The sequence below is a fragment of the Telopea speciosissima genome, chromosome 8 (genome assembly GCF_018873765.1).
Source record: "Telopea speciosissima isolate NSW1024214 ecotype Mountain lineage chromosome 8, Tspe_v1, whole genome shotgun sequence".
Taxonomy (NCBI): Eukaryota; Viridiplantae; Streptophyta; class Magnoliopsida; order Proteales; family Proteaceae; genus Telopea; species Telopea speciosissima.
The window spans coordinates 13,517,709-13,538,191 of NC_057923.1; the positions used below are offsets into that span (position 1 = coordinate 13,517,709).

At 41.7% G+C, this 20,483-nt stretch overlaps 1 protein-coding gene across 1 annotated transcript; it reads right to left on the bottom strand.

Moving 5' to 3' along the window:
- Positions 1–5,958: 5,958 nt before the first annotated feature.
- Positions 5,959–17,736, bottom strand: LOC122672589 (DEAD-box ATP-dependent RNA helicase 20-like). Its single transcript, XM_043870048.1, has 10 exons — positions 17,486–17,736; positions 16,589–17,379; positions 16,278–16,457; positions 16,041–16,202; positions 15,795–15,949; positions 7,939–8,031; positions 7,729–7,814; positions 7,410–7,636; positions 6,387–6,620; positions 5,959–6,286 (listed from the first exon to the last, which is right to left on the bottom strand). Exons 1-10 carry the CDS (start codon positions 17,551–17,553, stop codon positions 6,168–6,170), a joined length of 2,115 nt encoding a protein of 704 aa, XP_043725983.1. The 5' UTR covers positions 17,554–17,736; the 3' UTR covers positions 5,959–6,167.
- Positions 17,737–20,483: the final 2,747 nt, after the last annotated feature.

The following is a 20,483-nucleotide window of genomic DNA, read 5'->3' on the forward strand; positions in this document are numbered from 1 at the left end:
AGGCTTCCCAGTGTCGATGGTACAGGGTACGGTTCGTGTTGAGGCTTGGGTTAGACAGCAAGAACAATCCAACTTTCATAGATTCTCTGATCAACCTAGGGGGCAAAAAAACACTTTCTTGAGTTCATTTTGTATGCTAAAGCAAAAGAAGATTTTCGATGTATGAATTTAACTTGGATATTAACATTGGAACCAAGTTCTCTACTACACCCTTGTGTGTAATGTCCACAACCGCAACCTTTACCTCGCCTTGTATGAGCTTTGCTCAAGATGTGTACAACACAGCTCAATCGCTGGATGTCCCCTGGCAGGACCCTGGGCGCACGCCTCTTGGAGACGATCCTGATCCCAAATATGCAGGATTTTTTTTTTTTTTTTTGGAGGGTGGGGGGAGGGTTTAGAAAACATGCAGAAATTTGGGGGCTCAAAATAAATAAATAAAAGCGTTTGCATCATTCCATGTCTGAGCATTGGGTAATATTACTATATGACATCACCAGAGATGGAGAATATATATAGTCACCAAGTAGGTGAATTAAGAAGCTTAACCTTATATTCTTGCCTCTTGTTTTATTCTCAAAATTTAATTAAGTCAAGGGCAAAAAGTTATTTTCAAAATAAATTGGAAATGAGTTCTTACTTAATTTTCAATAATTGTCATTGTTCATGTAAAATGATATAATTGATACTCATGGAAAAAACAAAATGTTATACTAAAAGGATAAAAAATTAAGGTTACAATCTTGTTATAACCAACCATAGTTACAAGAAAATTTTTCATGGGCAAGAGATCTCTAGTTGGTCGCATGTTCTCTACATAAGCAGGGCCAATGGGTGAACATGTGTATCTAACTAGGGGGCAGAGGCGTCATCTCACGGTGCCTTGTGAGATCTTTTTCCCATTTTTCATATATAATATGGGAAGCAATTATCTGTCCGAGAGTGTGGCCTGTTCCAGCACTCCCATATGTCTATCTTTCTTCTCCTTAAAACAAGGAGGCAAATGTTCTTTTTCATCTGGAGAGGAGAGAGGGACTCATGGGAATGTTGGCGTTGGCCACACTCCAGGAAAAGGAAAATCAATACCGAATGGTAAATTTAAGGATAAAACACACATACCCCTATAATGCACCCAATATTCGTCGTGCCCCTAAGGTTCCATACGCACCCCCTCAAAATTCCATGTACCACCTCTACTTTACCCCCCTAAAACCATTTAAGTCCACACTAATAATTTTAGGCATTAAATGCTAGTGTGAAGAAGGTAATGTATAATTATACTCTTTCTAAGGCATAATTATGAAAAAGCCCTTAAGTGGTTAAAACAAAGGGTTAATTCCAAATGCCCTCCTAAAAATGGCCAAACATACGGTTGCCCCCCTGAACTTTTACTAATGCAATTTGCCCCCCTGCTTTCCAAACTAAGTACCAATATAGTCTCTCCTAGTACCAATATAGTCTCTCCTATTAGTCTGAGACGTTAAGTGATAACAAAACCTAGTTTTTGAAAACTTATGGACCATTCTACCCCTTGATAGGGTAGAATGACCAAAATAGCCTTACCTGAAAAAAAAAAAAACAACCTGCAACTCATCTTCCCCTAATCGTTTAGGGTTTGGGGAAGATGAGTTCTTGAATCAGAAATCAAGAATGGAAGTGGCAACTCCCAATTTCTTCGATCATCCAATTTCCCTCCAAATCCCAACTCCTGACTTCCCTAAAATCGACAACGGCATTATCATCGCTCCGACGACCACTCCCGATATACAAATCACTCCGGCGACTACTGCCAGTGAAAATCCTACCTGAATATCGAAACGATTGAGTCCGAGATGAAAACGACGTCGAAGCCGATGAAGCCAATCTGTCTACATAATCCTTCAACCACGACCTCCCACCACCGACATCACCACCTAATACTAGATTTGGTTTGTAAAGATTGGATATTTTTTTTTGAGGGGTGTAAAACTAGGTTACAGTCCACTAGCATTTGACGAAGGATCTCAGTGAAATGAAAAATCTGAAAACCATAACAAGATGGCTATCAAAGAGTAGCAGAATGACGAAAGTAAAGAGAGGGAGAGAGGGAAAGAGAGAGAGACTTACTAGCTCTCCACTTTCAAGAATTGCTTTGGCGATTATCTTGAAGAAATAGGGTTTGGGACTTGAAATACGAGAGCCTTCTCGGATTCTCCGGCGTCGTCGCATCTTTTCTCTTAACGATTTGGGGAAGAAAACGAGAACAGAAGCAGAGGAGGGCAGTCAGGTGTTTCCCCCATTTCTATTCTGGATCTTCGTATCTCATTCTCCGATGGAGAATACGGATTACGACAAGACAACCCACACTAGGAATTCTATATGTCCTAAAAGAAAGAAGCGGCGACTGAGGTAAGAGATCCAGCTTTCTTCTCATTTTGTGTGTTTGAGAGAGTGAGAGAGTGAGAGAGCGAGAGAGAGAGAATAGCTGATAAGGTTTTAGTTTCAGCTGCTCAGAAATCAAGTCTCCTGCCAGTTCCATTCAATTTTCGATTCAAGAACTCATCGTCCCCAAACCCTAAACGATTTGGGGAAGATGAGTTGCAGGTTTTTTTTGTTTTTTTTTTTTTTTAGGTAAGGCCATTTTGGTCATTTACCCTATTAGGGGGTAGAATGGTCCATAAGTTTTCAAAAACTAGGTTCTGTTATCACTTAACGTCTCACACTAACGGGAGGGACTATATTGGTACTTAGTTTGGAAAGTAGGGGGCATGTTGCATTAGTGAAAGTTCAGGGGGGCAACTATACGTTTGGCCATTTTCAGGGGGGCATTTGGAATTAACCCTAAAACAAAAAACAAGAAAGGTTAAAAAGTAAAATACCCAAATCGCCCTCCCTTCTCTTTTGCCCTTTCTGCCTTTCTCCCTTTCTCTTTGTCACTTTCCCTTTTGCGATCGAAGAACAGGGTAGAACACTCCCTTTTGCAACCTATTTTCATCTACCCGTGGAAGATCAGAGGATTGTTTCTAAACCAGCTGAAATCGATTCTTCATATTCCTTTTTAAACCAGGGATAAGAAATTTTGTAATCGGATCTGCCAAGTTTAACCATTTTTTCTAGACCAGCTGAAATAGATTCTTCATATACCTTTTTAAATCGATTTCTAATGAATTGATTGGATCCAGCAGCCCTAGGCGACTCTAACTTTGAAGTTTCAGAGCTATTTGAGTCAGCCCTGGGCTCAGATTTTTCTAATTTTCTCAAATAACTTCTGATGATACGAAGGTTTGATGGTTGAGGGCTCTACAGATTTCAGTATTTCATAGAAAAAACCTCACCGGATTGTCATGGGAAACCTAGCCATCATCAATTCGATTGATTATTCTCAGCTACAACATTTGTTGCAACCTTGCCATGGACACCATGATATCCGATCCAAAGAACATGAAACCCTTATTTCTTCATCGTTAGGAAACTTCATATTCATACTCTGCAATTGTGGATAACCCATTGATTCGATTAATGACAGCTGCAACTCTATTGCCATGTCGACCATGATAGCAGATCGAAAGAATAAGAAGCGCTCCTATCCTCATCGTTTAGGAAATTTTAGATTCTAATTAGTATACCTGAAGATTGGTCGAGTACCAATCGGATGGCTCTGCCAACATCGATTTGCTTGATATGGGATCTAATGGTTGTCTCATGTTCCCTGATATATTTCAGGGAAAACTTCTAATGGTTTTTAGGGGAACTAAGTTTAGAGGGAACTAAGTTGCGCACAGATGGTGGTGGAATCGAAAAGGTTGGCGGGCGCTGGAGGTGGGTTTGGAAAGGGTGGTGGAGCTGGGGTGGATTTGGTAAAAGAAGCGGTGTTGGTGGAGAATAGGCAAGGGAGGTGGACTCGGTGGTGGAATTGGTAGAGGTGGAGGAGTGGAGGTGGGGCTTCACGGTATTGGATATCTACAGATGATGATCAGGGGAAAATGAGGGCATTTTGATCTTTTCAAATTTTAAAAGTTGTTAGAAATAAAGGTCGTTCGATCAATAAAAAAAAAGTTCTTAGCATTTAACTTCTAAAATTAACGGTGTGGACTTAAATGACTTTAGGAGGTAAAGTACAGGGTGATACGTGGAATTTTGAGGAGGTGCAGGTTGAATTGTTAGAACCTTAGGGGACATGAGGCATATTAGGTGCATTATAGGGGTGCGTGTATTTAACCCTAAATTTAATATGGTCAATGAACCAAACAATGAGATCTCCAACGAAGAAAAATTGCATCATACTGCATGAGCCTCCCGCTACGGTAGATTTAACACAAACCACCACCACCACACCAACCCCCCCCCCCCCCAAAAAAACCCTACTATGAAGGAGAGAATCTCCAAGTCTTGAACCCACAACCAACAGGATGCAATAGCAGAACTTATAAGGCTCACCCACTAAGATCTCCCAATAAAGTTGCATATTATGTACATTCTTTGCTATTCCATTCTCGAACACCCCTTAATATGGTAAGGGGTTTCTAGAAGACAAAACAAACTCAAATTAGGATTTACCAGTTTTCCTAATCTAAATTTACAACTGATTCAGCTATATATGATGTCTGAAATTTCAAAATCCAGATCAAGGCATCTGGTGATATTGGTTGCCCCTCTTATTTAGCATCAAGGATTGATGTGGGTGAAGGGACTAGCTCAAACCATCTCCAGAGCACCTTAGGAGAGATCAGAGAAGATACCTTTCACCACTCGACAGAAAACAGTGTCAGGGTCACAAGAAACACCATAAATCTGCTACTTGAAAACCATAAAAGCTGTCTGAAATTTTATACCAAAAAACAATTGAGAACATGAAAGTTCCGACCATGAAACCTGAAATTAAGTATCTTAATTTCGGTTATGTATCACAGCCTGTATGTTTGACATTGCACTTTCAAGTTCAATGGATTCCACTGGACATGAACTAAGCCTCGGAACTTAATGGTTCTTCAAAATTTATGGTAGATAGATGTACAAATTGCATTTCTGAATGGATTTCTTCAAGAAGAAATCTACATGCAATAGCCAGAGGGGTTATCTTCCTTGGAGGAAGAAAGAAAGTATGCAAATTGTAGAGGTCCATCTATAGACTAAAGCAGGCTTCCAGAAGCTGGAACATTAGGTTTGATCAATCAATCAAATCTTTTGGTTTTGATCAAAACATAGATGAACCATGCGTTTACAAGAAGATTAGTGGGAGTGCAGTATATTTTCTTATTTTATATGTAGATGACAGATTGTTGATGGGTAACGATGTAGGGTTTCTTTCATCGGTGAAACAATGGTTGTCCACAACTTTCTCGATGAAAGACCTTGGTGAAACTAGCTATATCCTTGGGATCAAACTCGTGAAAAATCGCCAGAAAAAGATGCTAAGCTTGTCACAGACTACCTACATAGACAAAGTTCTGACCAAATTTAACATGGAGAACTCTAAACGGGGAAGTGTCCATTTCCGACATGGAGTCAGTCTTTCCAGATCTCAATATCCTCAGTCTCAGACGAACATTGAAGAGATGAAGAAGATTCCCTATGTCTCTGCAACAAGGAGTCTTATATACGCTATGTTGTGTACAAGGCCGGACATTTGCTATGCAGTAGGTATTGTAAGTTGTTACCAGTCTAACCCTGGATGAGAGCATTGGAGTGCAGAAACTCATAAAATGCCTTCTTATATATGATGACAAAAAGGCCAACCTGATCAAATTTTTGTAAAAAAAAGGACAACCTGGCATTCACCACTAATGAAAACTTATCAAATCAGCTATCAGAAATATCTTGATTCGGTATTTCCCACTCTACCGTGTGGGTTCCAGTATGAGCCAAGTTGTGTGGGATGTAACTGTAAGGGTTGGGGTGAATACCCATACAAGAATTTATAAACCATGTTGACGAGGCCATGACTCTACCGAAAGTAAATGGTACATGAAGCGGGTATACTGAATCTACAAATTTAAGTTCAGGCGATTATGCGGACCTTCATTAGCCAAAAAATGAACATAAACATTCCAGAGAAAGATGACCTCAATGTAGCAGGTTGATCATTTCTGAAGATTTCCAAGATGGAACTATGGAACATAACATAAGAGTGAATTCTATCTTACATACACTGGTTAGTTCTTCAGTCTATGGCAGCCATAAAATAGAGACTACCACGGCCTCTTTGACCCAAGAGGGATAGTATTGGAACCTGAAATCAAAGCTCGGTTACCAAAACCTCCTCCTCCCCCTCCTCCTCGGCCCCTGGAGCGGAAGTTCCCCCCTGACCCTGCCAAAACATTGAAATGTTAACACCAAATCAATGTTATGGTAAAATCCCACTAACAACTTTATGAAACAAGGAAAACATGGCAGAAGCGAATACACACCTCCTCCACCATATCCACCCGAACGGGCTAAGGCAGCCAATGCCGGATTCACAATCTGGCCAGATTCTTGTAGGATCTTAATTAGATCCTTCACAAACTTGGCATTTGCATGCGTAAAAAAGGTAAATGCAGTTCCTTTAGCACCTGCACGGCCAGTTCGTCCAATCCTGTGAACATAATCTTCAAGGCTCGACGGGAAATCATAATTGATCACACATTTTATGTCTTTCACATCTGCAAACATTACAGACAAAATTAGTGCAGATGTATCAACATGTACACTCAGTAGTAATCTTCCCAAATGAGGACAAAAATGCAACTGCCCCCTTATCCCTGCACCCCTACTTTGGTTCAAACATAAGATACACATTCAACAAGTAAATGTGCCCACCTTGACCTTGCAGGGATAAGGACCAGCACCATCACCCAGTTCAACCCCTACAAACAAATAAGCTTTCTTGAGTCGACTGGCTGCCACAACACCAGCTCCAAGACCGTGGATGGGCTGGAACAGCTTTCAACCATGTTACTTAGACACTTTGATGATAGGAGCCATGCCCATGTCAGACACTTCTAGCGAATATGGATCAAACCCAGAATTCTACACTTATCTTTTCACTCCGTAGTAACCATGTAAACAGAAACATAGGAAACATCTACACGACTGATGCTACAGACATTCCATTGGTCCTCCCACAATCTAGAAAATATTACATTGTAATGGCCATATTCGTGAACCTGTGCTCCCTGTGTCCATGTAACATGAGCTGCAATATTATGGTACCAGAGGCATTTCATGGAACACTCTAGTGGCATGGAAGAAATTGGTGAAGGGAAATGATCACTCTCACAGATAGAAATAACAAGAACATAGTTATAATCTCTAGATGAGATGGCTTCCCCTCACCCACCAGACCACGAAATTACCCCCAGGGAACTGGACAGCAGCCTGCCGACTCGCCAATGTTCAGCATAACTACTAAATGAAGACAAGTAAGATTCCCTAATACATAATGATCCTACCAAGACCACGTGCAGCTACATCAGTGGCAGTCATTATAGGACTTCTACCACTTTTGAACTCAGCCAGAACCCAGTCCCTTTCAGCCTGGTTTTTATCACCATGGATGGATAGAGCTGGCCATCCATCCATTCTCAGCTGCCGTGTGACCTGATCACATCCTTTTTTCGTCTCCAGGAATATAAGGATCCGGTTCCCATCCATCATTTCCGAAAGCAGTTTGATCAGCCTGGATAAACATATGAATAAATCAATCAGCAAGAGACTTTATAATATCAGCCTTCTTAGCCTTTTTGGTTGCCATAGTCAATGAAAACACACCTATTATACTTCTCCATCTCCGGCATAACTTCGACTACCTGGTTAATAGAATGATTCGCCTTCAAATCCGCAGATCCAATGATTACCTGGCGTCAATTGATTTTACAAGGCTCTCAATAAGATTTTATCATCTACCACTGCAAATCATTCATGTAACAAATCCACAAGCTAAGAGACGCGCACACACACACATAACATGCACACACGCACCTTGTAGGGATTCCGTAAGAACTGCCTTGCCAATGCTTCCACCTCCCTGGGCCACGTGGCACTCCAATATAATGTCTGTCTATCTGGCCGAATCTGTAATTAATGAAGTTCAGGCCTAATGATTTTATTTATTTATTTCAAAAATAATAATTACAAGCAGATTGGATAAGAAATAACATAACATGATGCATCTATGATGTTAGAAACTGGAAGGAAGCCATGGAAATAAGTGCCAAATTATTCCAATGGAGACAATAACACATCAATGTTATTGTTCCACCAATATAATCATCACATTATTCTCACCAGCAAAGTAGAAAGTATATTGTTGAAGGAACAAATCACAGCTCCTTACAGATTACAGAATCAACTGCTTAATAGAACACCTCAGCTAACAACAAGGTGACCTTACTGGCTCTCCCACAAGATTGGTTGTAGGTAATGTCCAAACTTATCTCAAGGTATGAACAAGGAAATTGGTTGATGATACCAAGAGTCCTGAATTACCAAAGACCATGTGGTAAACCATAATTGAAGGAACATAAAAGTGAGATGTCAACTCTTCATTCTTAAAGCAATGATCTTCCCTCCATCTTGTTGGATGTCATACTGAACATTGTACTCCATTTGCGCCAGTGAATAATCTATTCCTCAAGCCAATTTTTACTGACCGGTTGATGCGCTAGCAGTGCAATGATTTGATAGCCACCAGCCATTATTAATACTTTAAGCCTAAAGTTAATTAATTCTGTACAAGGCCCTTCAGTACTTGAGCCTTACACAGATAAAAGGGTGTAGTTTAGGTCCAAGATTTAGTTGAATGTAGGAAGGTTTTTTTAATTTCCTGTTCAAGTTGGTGGCTGAGTGAAACTTACGAGGCCATTATTGTAATTTCCTTTATCCAATCAACATGAAAGGTTGACTAGTTGCATGACTTGCTCTAGGCAACTGACTTGCTAGTAGCGCCTGACATATGCATGAGTTGATCTGACCATGACCCAAAACAAGACACTTTGATAATATTGCCCTAGACTGCTCTATTGTAAGTTCTCAGTTGACACTGGACCTGACCCGTGTTTAATGCAGGCCTGGTCCCAAAATTGGACCTATTTTGATAGTACTTTATAACTTTGCTCCCCATCTTCGATCTCTTTTCTTCCTCCTCTCCCACCCACCCACCCACCCACCCAAAACACAACTCCTCTTCCTCCCTTATTTCCTGCAGCACCCAGCTAGCAGGTTCTCTTTCCTCTCATCAACCTTCCTTTCCTCTTTTCCTTCCTCTTTATGCTCTGCTCTGCAGTGCCTCTTGGACATATCCCTGACCAGATCAGATCAGATCAGCCACACGCTGTGAATATTCCGGCAACTGTTTAACACCTGGGAACCTGTTTGCAATTGAGGATCATACCCTCTGGTTTCTTAGCCTGCATCAGTGTCCCTTCGACAGTGTCCTCCCACAGACTGTTGCAAGTTCTCTTTTAACACTAAACCTGATCAGTTTTTCTTTCAGTATTTACACACAGCATGTGTAGTGACACCCTGTAATGTAGAAGGGGTTCAATTTAGAACCACTCTACAGTAGGATCAATAATAGATGCAACAGATCATAAATTAGGGAAGCAAATCAGAATTAGAAGAGGTAAACACCAAAATAGAAAGAAAACAATAACTTGCAAACCAGCAGTAGGAATGACTCCCAATTAGGATCGAGTGGAGGGTATGAGGAGGCCTTGTGCCCCAAATTTCAGCTTGTTGTGATGGTTGGTTGCTGAGATATGACCTGGAGTCAAAATTAGAAGGTTAGGGCAGATCTTCCAAACCAGGGATCGAGTGTAGCCTTTGGTGATCTCAATCAGTCCTCCAAAGCACTGCTGGATCAAATTTCCTTTTGCAGAGAAATTGGAGAACAAAGTTGCAGGAGAAAAACCGAGGCTGGAGCAGAACCGCAGGGTGTAGAAGGTCTCTCTTTGATTGATTGCAGCAGCAGCAGCAGTCTAGGCATAATTGGTGGTTCGATTCTGGTCTCCAAGGGGTTCACAACAGCAGCTTGTAGCAGTCACAAGGTAGTCACAGCAGAGGAGATTGATTAAGGGAAGAAGAGGGAAAGGAATAGGAGGATTTGGCTCTCACAGCCAGGCTCCTATTAGCCCTAGGATTTTGGCTCTCTCAGCCCTTCATGTCACAGCCATTGGACAAGAGAATCTTTTGCTTCAAGACTTTTTTCATTCAACTATTCAAATCATGGGGCGCCTCTACGGGCAGGTTACAATATATAAAGGCCCAATGATTGAGCTCCAAAATAGAAACTAAAAATTAGAAAGTCCCTTATAAGGCTGAGACTTGGGTCACAAGTAATGAAACTAAAATAGAAACTCTAAGTTGCAAGTTTCAAAATAGAAACTTAAGCCTACTTTCTAAATCTGAAATTAGAACCTAAACTATTCTAAATCCCCACACAAAAAGCACCATGCAGTCTAATCTTGGGCCCCATAGAATCTTCTAATAACATTCTCACCAAGGCAAAATAAGGGGCTGTGACATTGTTCATGTGAACAATGTTTTGGTTACAGAAGCAAAAGGTGAGGATTGGCGCTGAAATTTTAGTTTTTATACTTTAGTGGCGAGTGGACCTTTGACATCACAGGTGATTGTGGATAGTGGAAGCTGTGTACATGTTGCATCTCAAGCCTTTGTCACAGCAGGAAAGTTGAAAATAGAGGCTCATCCATAACCTTATACAGTTTCCCTCAACCACATCACTTTGGAGATAAATCAACGATGCTCGGTACTGCTGAAATTGGGAGAATATGAAGAAGATGTTTGGTGCAACATCATACCGATGGTATTGACTGATGTCTTACTTGGACGACCATGGATGTATGACAATAATGTGTTGGTGGGAGGTACCAAAGAACCAATGTTTCTCTGATTTCAAGGGAAAGCCATTGGTACTTAATCCACTCAACGTGCCAGCCATGAAACTAAAATTGATGGTTGCCCAAGCCAAGCGCCAAAAACTATTGAAGCCTATTCTTGAGAAGCCACCAGCAAAGGAGGAAAGTACAAATCTTCCACAGCATACAAGTGCAATCACGGGTAAAGGGAAACATGTCGCAAAGCCATTACTAGTATAATCTCACACGGAGTTCTTGACAGCTAATAAGAAATCAGATGTAGCACCTTTACCGAAAGAGCCCAAGTCTGAATCAGAAATGGTTGCCGACACATGTGGATGATCCCATGGATACATCCGAGGATCTTGAAGTTGAACAAGTGGAATTTGTTATTCCACCAAAGTACACTAAAGAACGAACTCCACATCTTCTGGACTACATTCGTATCTACAAAGAACTACATGAGTTCTACTACAAGCTGAAGACAGATGTGCACAACACAGATCAGTCCTACTCTTCTCAAAATTCAAGGTCGAATTTTTTCTAAGAGGGGAAGAGTTAATGTAGATCGAAGCATGAAGAAGAGAAGAGTTAGGAATTACTGTTCATGTGAACAGTGTCACAGCCCATATTGCCTTGATGGGAATCCTTCTAGAAGACCCAAGTTGAAGACTAAAACACTGTTCACATCACTGTTCATGTGAACACTATGAAAGCCAAATTTTGCCTTGTTTGGGATTGATTTTAGAAAATCTTGTGCGCCCATCAAGTGGAGGAAGATTCTATCCAAAGCTGCTATAGTTTAGTTTCTATATTCAGTTTATATTAGGTAGTTTCTAATTTGATTATCTTTGCATGTTTAGAAGGCTAAGTTATAAAGCCTTTAGTAGTTTCTAATTTCTTTTAGTTTCTATTTCCAGTGGTTACTATTTTTATTAGTTTCTGTTTTCCAAACAGTTGCAAAGTTTTACTTTCTATTTTTGTAGCCTAGCCTCAGTCTATATGAAAGGCAGCCATTGTAATTGATTGACACAGAATTAATGAATGAAATTTTGAGGCATCCTTGCACTTGACTATGGGACTAAAACCCCTGTGCAACAGCTAGGATAGCTGTGGATGCCCATCTCCTACCCCCTTTCTCCTCCTTCCTTCCCTGCTCAAATTCCCTTACTGTTGCTGCGATTCTAAGATTGCTGCAAGTGCTGTGAAGACCTCGGGAAGATCAGAATCAAGTCCCAATCAAGTCCAGATCTATTGTTGTTGCATCAATTCAAAGGGAAACAGACTTGAATACCCTGCAGCTCTATTGTTCTGTCCAGGTATTGCTGCAGACTTTAAGCTGGGATATCTCCCCAACCAACCACTGAAATCAATTGAGATTTGGAAGACTGAATCAAACCATCAAAGGCTACATTCAACCCCTGACTTGAGGCCAGATTCTCACTGGTTTGGCCTGCAGACCTTAACCTTCTAATTTGGGAACTCCTTCACAACTCACAAGTTAGCCATTGGAACTGGCTGAAATTCAGCAGAGATTCCCCTTTGTCCCTACTCCACTCGATCCAAGTGGTCTCTTCCCATTGCTGGTTTGGTTTCTACACACTCGTCAGTACTTTCTAATTTTGAAAACCTACTTCTGTTGTGTTTCTGGCCATTAAATGAATTCTCAGATTTGTCTATTTAATTCCCTACCTAAAGCCTGAGTGTTCTAACTGAGCTTATTGGAGTTTGAAGGTTATTATTGGGACTGTAAACCCTAGTTTGGAGTAATGGAGAAGGTGTTCAGCTAAGAACCACTCTACAATAGGATTGATAAAAGTTGCAGCAGATCATCAATAATACAAGAAAATCAGAATTAGAAGGTAGCAAATACTAGGCAAACCAGGAGTAAGAATGGGCTCTAAGTCTGATCGAGTGGAGTAGGCAATGAGGAGAATCTTTGCTGAAAACTACCCCTTCTACATTACAACTATACTCATTAAGTAACAGGGTATAAAAAATATTAGGAACCCAACCCTAGGCTTATTTTATTAGAAATAAGCCCATTTTGGTGATATATCTATATCATGGGAAGAAGGTCTTGTAGGGGGATGGGAGAGAGAAGAGATGAGAGAAAGCGAGGGGAAGGGTGGTATAGACTGAAATATGAAGAAAAAGAGGCAAAAACACTTTTCACGTGAATAGTATCAGAGCCTGTTATTTTGCCTTGGTGTGAATGCTACTAGAAGATCTTGTGGGGACCAAGACCAAATCATGTGAAGACTTTATTAGAAGACTCAATTTTGTCTATGTGTGGAGGAAATGGGAGTTTAGTTTCTATTTTTAGAATTATTCTCTTAGATATTTTGTGGTTGTCTATTAAACAATCTTAGCTCTTTAGTATCTAGTACCAGATTTAGAAAGTAGGATTAGCTTTTATTAAGAAGTTTCTATTTTCAATTTGTTTCCTTTTTCTTGCAAGTTTCTAATTTTCTCTTACTTGTAAGGCAAGTATAGCTGCCCATAAATATGCCATGCCCTTAGAGAGCCTCAACCAACAATTTTAGTCTGATTTGTTTCTATTATTGATGACCTGCTGCAATTTTTATTGATCCTACTGTATAGTGGTTCTTAACTGAAACCCTTCTACATTAAAGAGAACCACAGCCAAACTGCCCTAGACCACACAGGCTTTAACGAAATTCATTCTCCAAACGGATTCAAGCCGGTTCAACAACGAAAGTGCATCACATTTTTTCAAAAATTATTACCAGATGGATTGAGGCAGCGGCAGTCCTCAAACGTGTTCTTCCTCAGAACACGGAAGAACACAACAAATATAATAAAATCTGACAAAAATAGCTTCAGCTAACATTAAATTTCAATGATTGGCACCTTCAGCCTGCCCTTGCCATACATGGTATTTACAGAAATACAATTCCATAAATTAAGGCTTTGTATGGTAACGTTCTTTTTAAGCGTTTTTAGTGTTTTTCCGCTTTTTTGGAACAGAAACATGCTAAAAGCTGTATGGTATGTCCAGTTTGATTTTTTGTTTTTTTTTTTTAATGAACCAGACACTTGGCACACTTTTAGCACACATTTGCAAAACATCAAATTGGTGTTTCTCACTTGGTAAACACTTCTACCAATTTTCGGAGAAACATCATGTCCACTTGCTCTCTTGCTTGCTCAAAAGAGATTGCTACTAGTTTAGAAAAAACTGAAGTCGATAGTTTGTAAACACCAGAGCCGTTGGTTCGAAAGAAACAAGATAACAGGGGCGTTAGCGGTTGAGCTTCGAGCACATCAGTAGCAAAACAGCCTTCCCAATCGTAGGAATGAATGATTCGCTGATGAACGGAAGACCGAACGCACCGAAGCGCAACTAGTGATGCTCTTCACTGACTGAGGCCAAACTATCTACGCTTCGACTGTGTTTGATAGAGAGTGAATTCCCCTCCTCAGGTGATAAGCCAGGATATACTATCTACCTAAGATCTAGGGGTTTTTTCTTTTCAGGCTGAAAACCTTTTCGTCATCACCACTTCCATAAACCCTCCCTTGAATAGAAAGAAGAAATGGGCATCTTTTCTCCGGTGTCTCTCTCTTGCTTGCACCTCTGCAACTCCGGTGGCTTATTTTCATTCGGACCATTTGCAGTTGTTAGCTTTCCTCTCTTTGCGTCCTTTGGTTCCTCTGTCGTTTCTCCCAGTGCTCTACTTCTGTGAAAAAACTCCTATTATATGCTCTGTCTCGGGCTTCGGCTTTGCCCCTTCCTTTAATGGCGCCATCCTCTACTTTCCGCTCTAATCTCAATAGACCCTTGACTGTGTCTTCGTTTCTGCGGTGGAGATTTATTCAATCTTCCTTGCCAAATTAGGAGAACAAAATCATCAAAACTCAATATAAACAATTTTCTTGTAGAGCATTTTGTATTTAAAATAAGTTTTCACTATAAATTGGAACTCTCTACCCCCTCTAACTGCTTCAGTGCCTTGTTCTAGACTTTTCCATTCCTAAGATGAAACCATTAATCATTATGATTTCCAGTCATTGTTTAGGGTTACACTCTTACAAATGTGTGAATTGAGAACCATTTGGAGCCTTAGGTCAAATTTTAGGCTGCAATTTTAGTATCATTGTTGTCAACCTCGGTTCCCTTGAAATTCTATTATAAAATCAGGGTTTTGTATTTGATTTATGTTTTTTGAAGGTCGTCCTTTAACCTCTGTATCTACTTCTCCCAATTATCTTTTGAATTCTAGGTTGGGTTTTAAGCTCTTTGGTTGTGCACTACATGTCTACATAGGCATTCTTAATTATTTCATTTTTTCTTTTGTATGAAGTATCCAGAATCTTATAAGTATAAACCACGGTGTAGGTGGCAATTACGTAATTTTTGGTAAACAACAGAAACGATTCTGTTAAGTGCGATCCATACAGATTTCTGTTTCTTCTTAGTTACAGAAACATTTTTTTCAGTGTTACCATACAACATTTTAGGACCCAATAACGCTCAAAAAACACAGAAACGCATAAAACTGTGCCGGACCCAAAAGCACTAAAAAAAACAAAAGTGTTGCCATACAGAGCCTAAGAGATCGAAAAAATATGAACATACACAAAGCTACTAACAACAACACAGTTTAATGGTTAATGAGTTGCAATGCTAAGACCAACACAGAAGTTGCTACAATTGAAACAAGATTCAAAGCCGAGAGCTTTAAAAGGATGCCTGTAAAAGGATCAAGCAAACTTTGAACTAACCCCAACAATGCCATTTTCCTGATCTACAGTTGCTCGGCTACTAAAGCAAACGAAATAGTCGAGGAAATAAGGAGAAAAGAAAATTAGAAACATCAGTGACATATTCACCAACCCATTAAAAAAATTGGAAGGCTAGAAATAAAACTATTTTTTACGCTGTCTTGATATTACTACTATAAAGAAAACATGAGTCAGAAGGATGAATCCAACCTGGGATACAATTTTCCTGATCTGTGGTTCAAAACCCATATCTAACATTCGGTCAGCCTCATCCAAAACTAGGTATGTTACTCTCCGCAAATTTGTATGCTGAGCTTCCAGCATATCAATCAATCGACCAGGTGTTGCAATGACAATCTCAACCCCTACCAGAAGCACATCAATCAGCTACAGTATTGATCAGGATTGCACAGAGAAGAATCTAGGGGCAAACAAAACAGAAAATCAAATCTGGACCTGATTGGAGATCACGAATCTGTGGTCCCTTGGGGGCACCACCGTATATGCAAGTACTTCTGACATTGGTACGTGACCCAAATTTGGCAACTTCTTGTTGTATCTGAACAGCCAATTCTCTTGTAGGTGCTAAGACCAGTACGATGGGTCCTTCACCACGTACTGAAACAGTATAATTAAAAAAAATGAGAAATGAAAATCAATCTAACAAACAGAGAAGGAGAGGAAGACACTAACCCAGTCGGGGCTGCGCACTAACATGTATTAACGCAGGCATCAGATATGCCAATGTTTTCCCAGAACCCGTCTCCGCAATACCAATCAAATCTCTACCTTTTAAAGCCATAGGCCATCCTTGCGATTGAATGGGCGTGGGTTCAACAAACCCTAATTTAGCCATCACCTCGAGGCAGTACGCTGTTCAGTTAAATAAATAATAATCAACCAGTCTATGTGATAATAAGTATGGTAAATGGTGGGGAAGAGGGAGACAATGTGACAGGATGAACATGAATTTAGTTCATATATCAGAAATGTTGGAAGATTACCCGGAAGGTTTGCCTCTGGAAATAGTCTGATCGGCTTTGGGACATCATAGCCTTCAACTGTAATCTCACGCCTTGCTCGGTAAAGCGCAACCTCTTGCTCCGTCATTGCCTGAACCGAAGGGCTTTCCACGTAAAAATTCTTCTCAAATGGTACCAAGTCTCCAAAATCCTGCTTCGGAAGAGCAATGCTGTTCAACTCCCCTCTAGACTTTCCACCATCTCTACCTCTACCTCCACCACGGCCGGAGTCAAAACTCCGACCGCCACCACGACCGCTGCTCGCCCTACCTCCGCCACGACCGGCATCAAAACCTCTACCACCAAAGCTGCCACCACCACGATGCCCACCTTCACGACCCCTTATACTACCACGTCCGCGTCCTACATCTCTGCCTCCTCTGACGCTACTGCCACCACGGTCTCCAGTATATATTCTGCCGCTACGGTCTGGAATGGATACTCTACCGCCACGTTCTCCACCTCCGCCCCTTCCACCACCACCTCTACCGCCACCGCCGCCTCTCCCTGTACTGAAACCCCTTCCTCCACTACCTCGGCCAATGTCAAACCCTCTCCCGACGTCAGGTTGAAAGGGCGGGTACCCATTAAAGTTACCCGGTCCGGGTCCGCCGCCGGCAGCCCCAACACCTCCACCTCCCCTTCCGCCACCGAAAGCTGAAGGTGATCTTCCGTAAGAGAGCGGTCCAGCACTGCCGACATTCTGGGAAGCGCCAGCACCTATTCCGCCCATCATGGAGGGTGCTATTGGTTGCTGCGGAGCCATTAGGCCACTGCAACAAAACCCAATCGTCCATAAAAATTTTAGAACAAAATTTAATAAAGTAAAGAAGCCATTGAATGAAAACACTCGATCAATGTAACGGTTTCACTGCTTACCTTCGTCTCTCCCTATAGGAGTTGGGATCCGTGTATCTGGGATCGTAAGGGTTCATCATCGCCGCCATTGAAGGTAATGGATGGGAAAAGCGTTAGGATCCTGTTCTCCTTTGAAACAGGAAGAGGTCTCTCTTTGAAAACCCTTTCCCCGTCGAAGTGTTGCCGCTTTGTTTATACTTCGAAACGGGATCAGACCACTCTCATCGAGGGATAGCGAAAAGGGTTTTGCTGGATGCAACAAAAGACTTATAAGGTTATACAATCTAGGGCAACTTGAAAGGTAAAGTAGTATCATTGTTGGAGAATCGACATCCTCTACTTCCGGCTGCCCCTACTTCCATGTGCGTCCTACACACAACGAGGTGCGTAAAGACCGTCTTACCCCTGTCCGAGCACCTTGCCCAAACGAGGGTAAGGCAGCCTTTACGCGCCTCGTTGTGTGTAGGGCGCACATGGAAGTAGGGGCAGGCAGAAGTAGAGGATGTCGATTTTCCTTCACCCATGGACCGTAGGGCGATGTGGTTTTTTATTTTTTTTTTAAATAATTTCATGGGACGGTTTTAGGATATCGTTGGTGCCGGAAAAATATCTCCTGCCCCCACCGGTACAGTTCCCCTAGTGCCTCTAAAGCTCTAGTAAGAAGGGGTGGACTTCGGTCAGGGGTGGAATGTTCATTACGCCACCCCCCCTTGTTAGGGAACCGCAGCAACTATACCAGGCAGGGAATTGCAGGGATAAAGATCCGCCTTACTCTAGGTTCATTGTTAATTCCCACTCTCTATGGTATGAAGGGAAAATTTCATGGATACCCCCTATAAGTTTATTGGATATCACAGACACCCCCAAAAACTATCAAAATATCACATAGACCCCCTATAGTATGACTTCTCTTTTATAATGGCGAAATTACCCTTACAATAGGATTAAGTTCCCATAATACCCTTAAGATTAAAACCCTTAATACAACTCATCATCATCTTCGATGGTCTGAAGGCGGAAGGAGCAAGAACAAGGAATTAGGGGGCTTCTGCAATTGACACCATTTTTCTTCGATTTCCATGCTCTTAAAGCGGAAGAAGCAAGAACAACAAGACCGTTATGTTTTTTTTCCAGAGGAAGGGTTGGCAGTTTTCCCTTGATTTTGGATCTGGTTTTTGTGTTCTTCCTCCTCTATAGATTTCTTCCTTATGTGTTCAGCTTTATGCTCTCATCATCCCCCCCACCATTATTGTATGCATCGTTGTTCTTCTTCAAGCATTTTTAAGGTTTGGACATCCCAATGTCCACAAAGACGAGAAGAAAGAAAAAGCGAAAGAAAGATGACAACTGTGTAGAAACTCCTCCGGGAAGTAGGATAAGAGACATTACAGACAAGACCAAGTCTTCTAGTTTTCGTTCACACCATGCAGAGACCTTGTTCTCTGGGCAGGAGGAGAAAAGACATTGGGACTCTAGACCTTCTCATTCATCTCTTGCATCCCTTGCTGACTCTTACGATGTTTGTAACCCCCAAAAGCTCTACTATTTATAACACTATTTTGTTCCTCTGTCGCCCCATCGTGCTTCCTCCTAATCCGGCCCACTCCCTATTTTCAATCCCTCTCTTGCCCAGACACGAATGGTCATGAATTTTATTCACGAAATTATTGACATCGTCTCTGAATTTTGGAGGTCCGAAACTCAACCACCTTTTATTTACATAAATCAAATACGGTTGCTTTAATTGGTAGATCTCAAAATCCAAATCAAGAAGAGGAAGACAGAAGAAAGAATAAGAAGAAAACCCCAATCGTTGGAGGTTCGATCATAGCAGAGGACATAAAATGGTGCTGATTTCTGCCGCTCGAGATTATATCACACAGATATGATGTTGTCGGAGACGTGTGAACTCATTCATTCTGTATGGTTTTATCCATAGGTGTTTAGGTGAGGTTTAGCCTATGAGACCAGACCTGGTAGGAGGGGTTTAACGTTCTCGTCCTATTGGGCTTTCAATTATGTTAATTGAAGAGGCAACTTGTTCTGTACACAGTCCTTGGTGCCTGATACATCCAAGATTCATCGGACCAATCAGCGGCTGCCATGTGTCACCGAGCGACCCGCTCTAGAACCAAGGAGAACCAACTGAGGGTCCCACCCAGGCGCGGCCAGCACCCAAGCATGGCCTGCACTCAAGCTTGGCCTCACCTAGGCGCGACCACACCCAGGCACGGCCTCTCACCCAGGCGCGGCCTCTCACTCAAGTGCGGCCTGCACCCAGGCGCGGCATCGTGGACGCAGACGTGATGTACACGGACACCGGGGCTACTCGTCTATGACCCAATCGTGTCACTACAGACTCATGTCACCACCAGGACTTTAGGCCATTGCTTAGAAGTCACGTCACCTAGACGGATTCAAGCACCAATGACGTTATCACCACACGCGGGTATCTATCCACCAAGGATCTTGATACCACCAGGACACTCCCTCCCGCGGGGAGATGGCCAATCAGGATAGAGCCCCGTTACCCTGAGCCTTTATCCACTCAACGGCACAATCACCATCAAACTGGGACTCTCCATACCGCCATACACTACTATAAAAGGCAAGGTACACAACCCCATTAGAGGACATAAAAACTCATATTGAATAATCACTATTTATCTGTTTGCTCAGGAGATCTAACTTTGGCATCGGAGAGCCCTAGGCCGGAACCACACCGGTTCTCTCTGTTGACCCCTTGGTCCACTTGCAGGTGACGGCACTCGCAGGACAGCTCGACGATTTCTTGACGCAACAGTGCCTTAAAGTAGGTTGATGCATTAAGAGAGCTGCATCAGTCTGGCCTTGTTCTAGGAATCTTAGAATCCTTTGGACCATCTTGCAAATATTGTAATAGGGCCAGAATGCCTAAACTGGCTTTTAACCTGGAAAAGTAGTGATTGTTTTCTACAATACTATTCTCTTCGTTCCAGAACAGTCCTGGTAATAAGTTTCAAGTAAACAATAGCACATT

Bases quoted from the DNA above. Each gene is read 5' to 3' on its own strand.
- LOC122672589 (XM_043870048.1), bottom strand. From the start codon at position 17,553: ATGGCGGCGATGATGAACCCTTACGATCCCAGATACACGGATCCCAAC. The intron at 17,380-17,485 runs GTAAGCAGTGAA...GTTTTGTTGCAG, and splicing joins TCCTATAGGGAGAGACGAAG to TGGCCTAATGGCTCCGCAGC. The intron at 8,032-15,794 runs GTTGGATTCATC...CATTAATTACAG, and splicing joins TCAGGAAAATTGTATCCCAG to ATTCGGCCAGATAGACAGAC.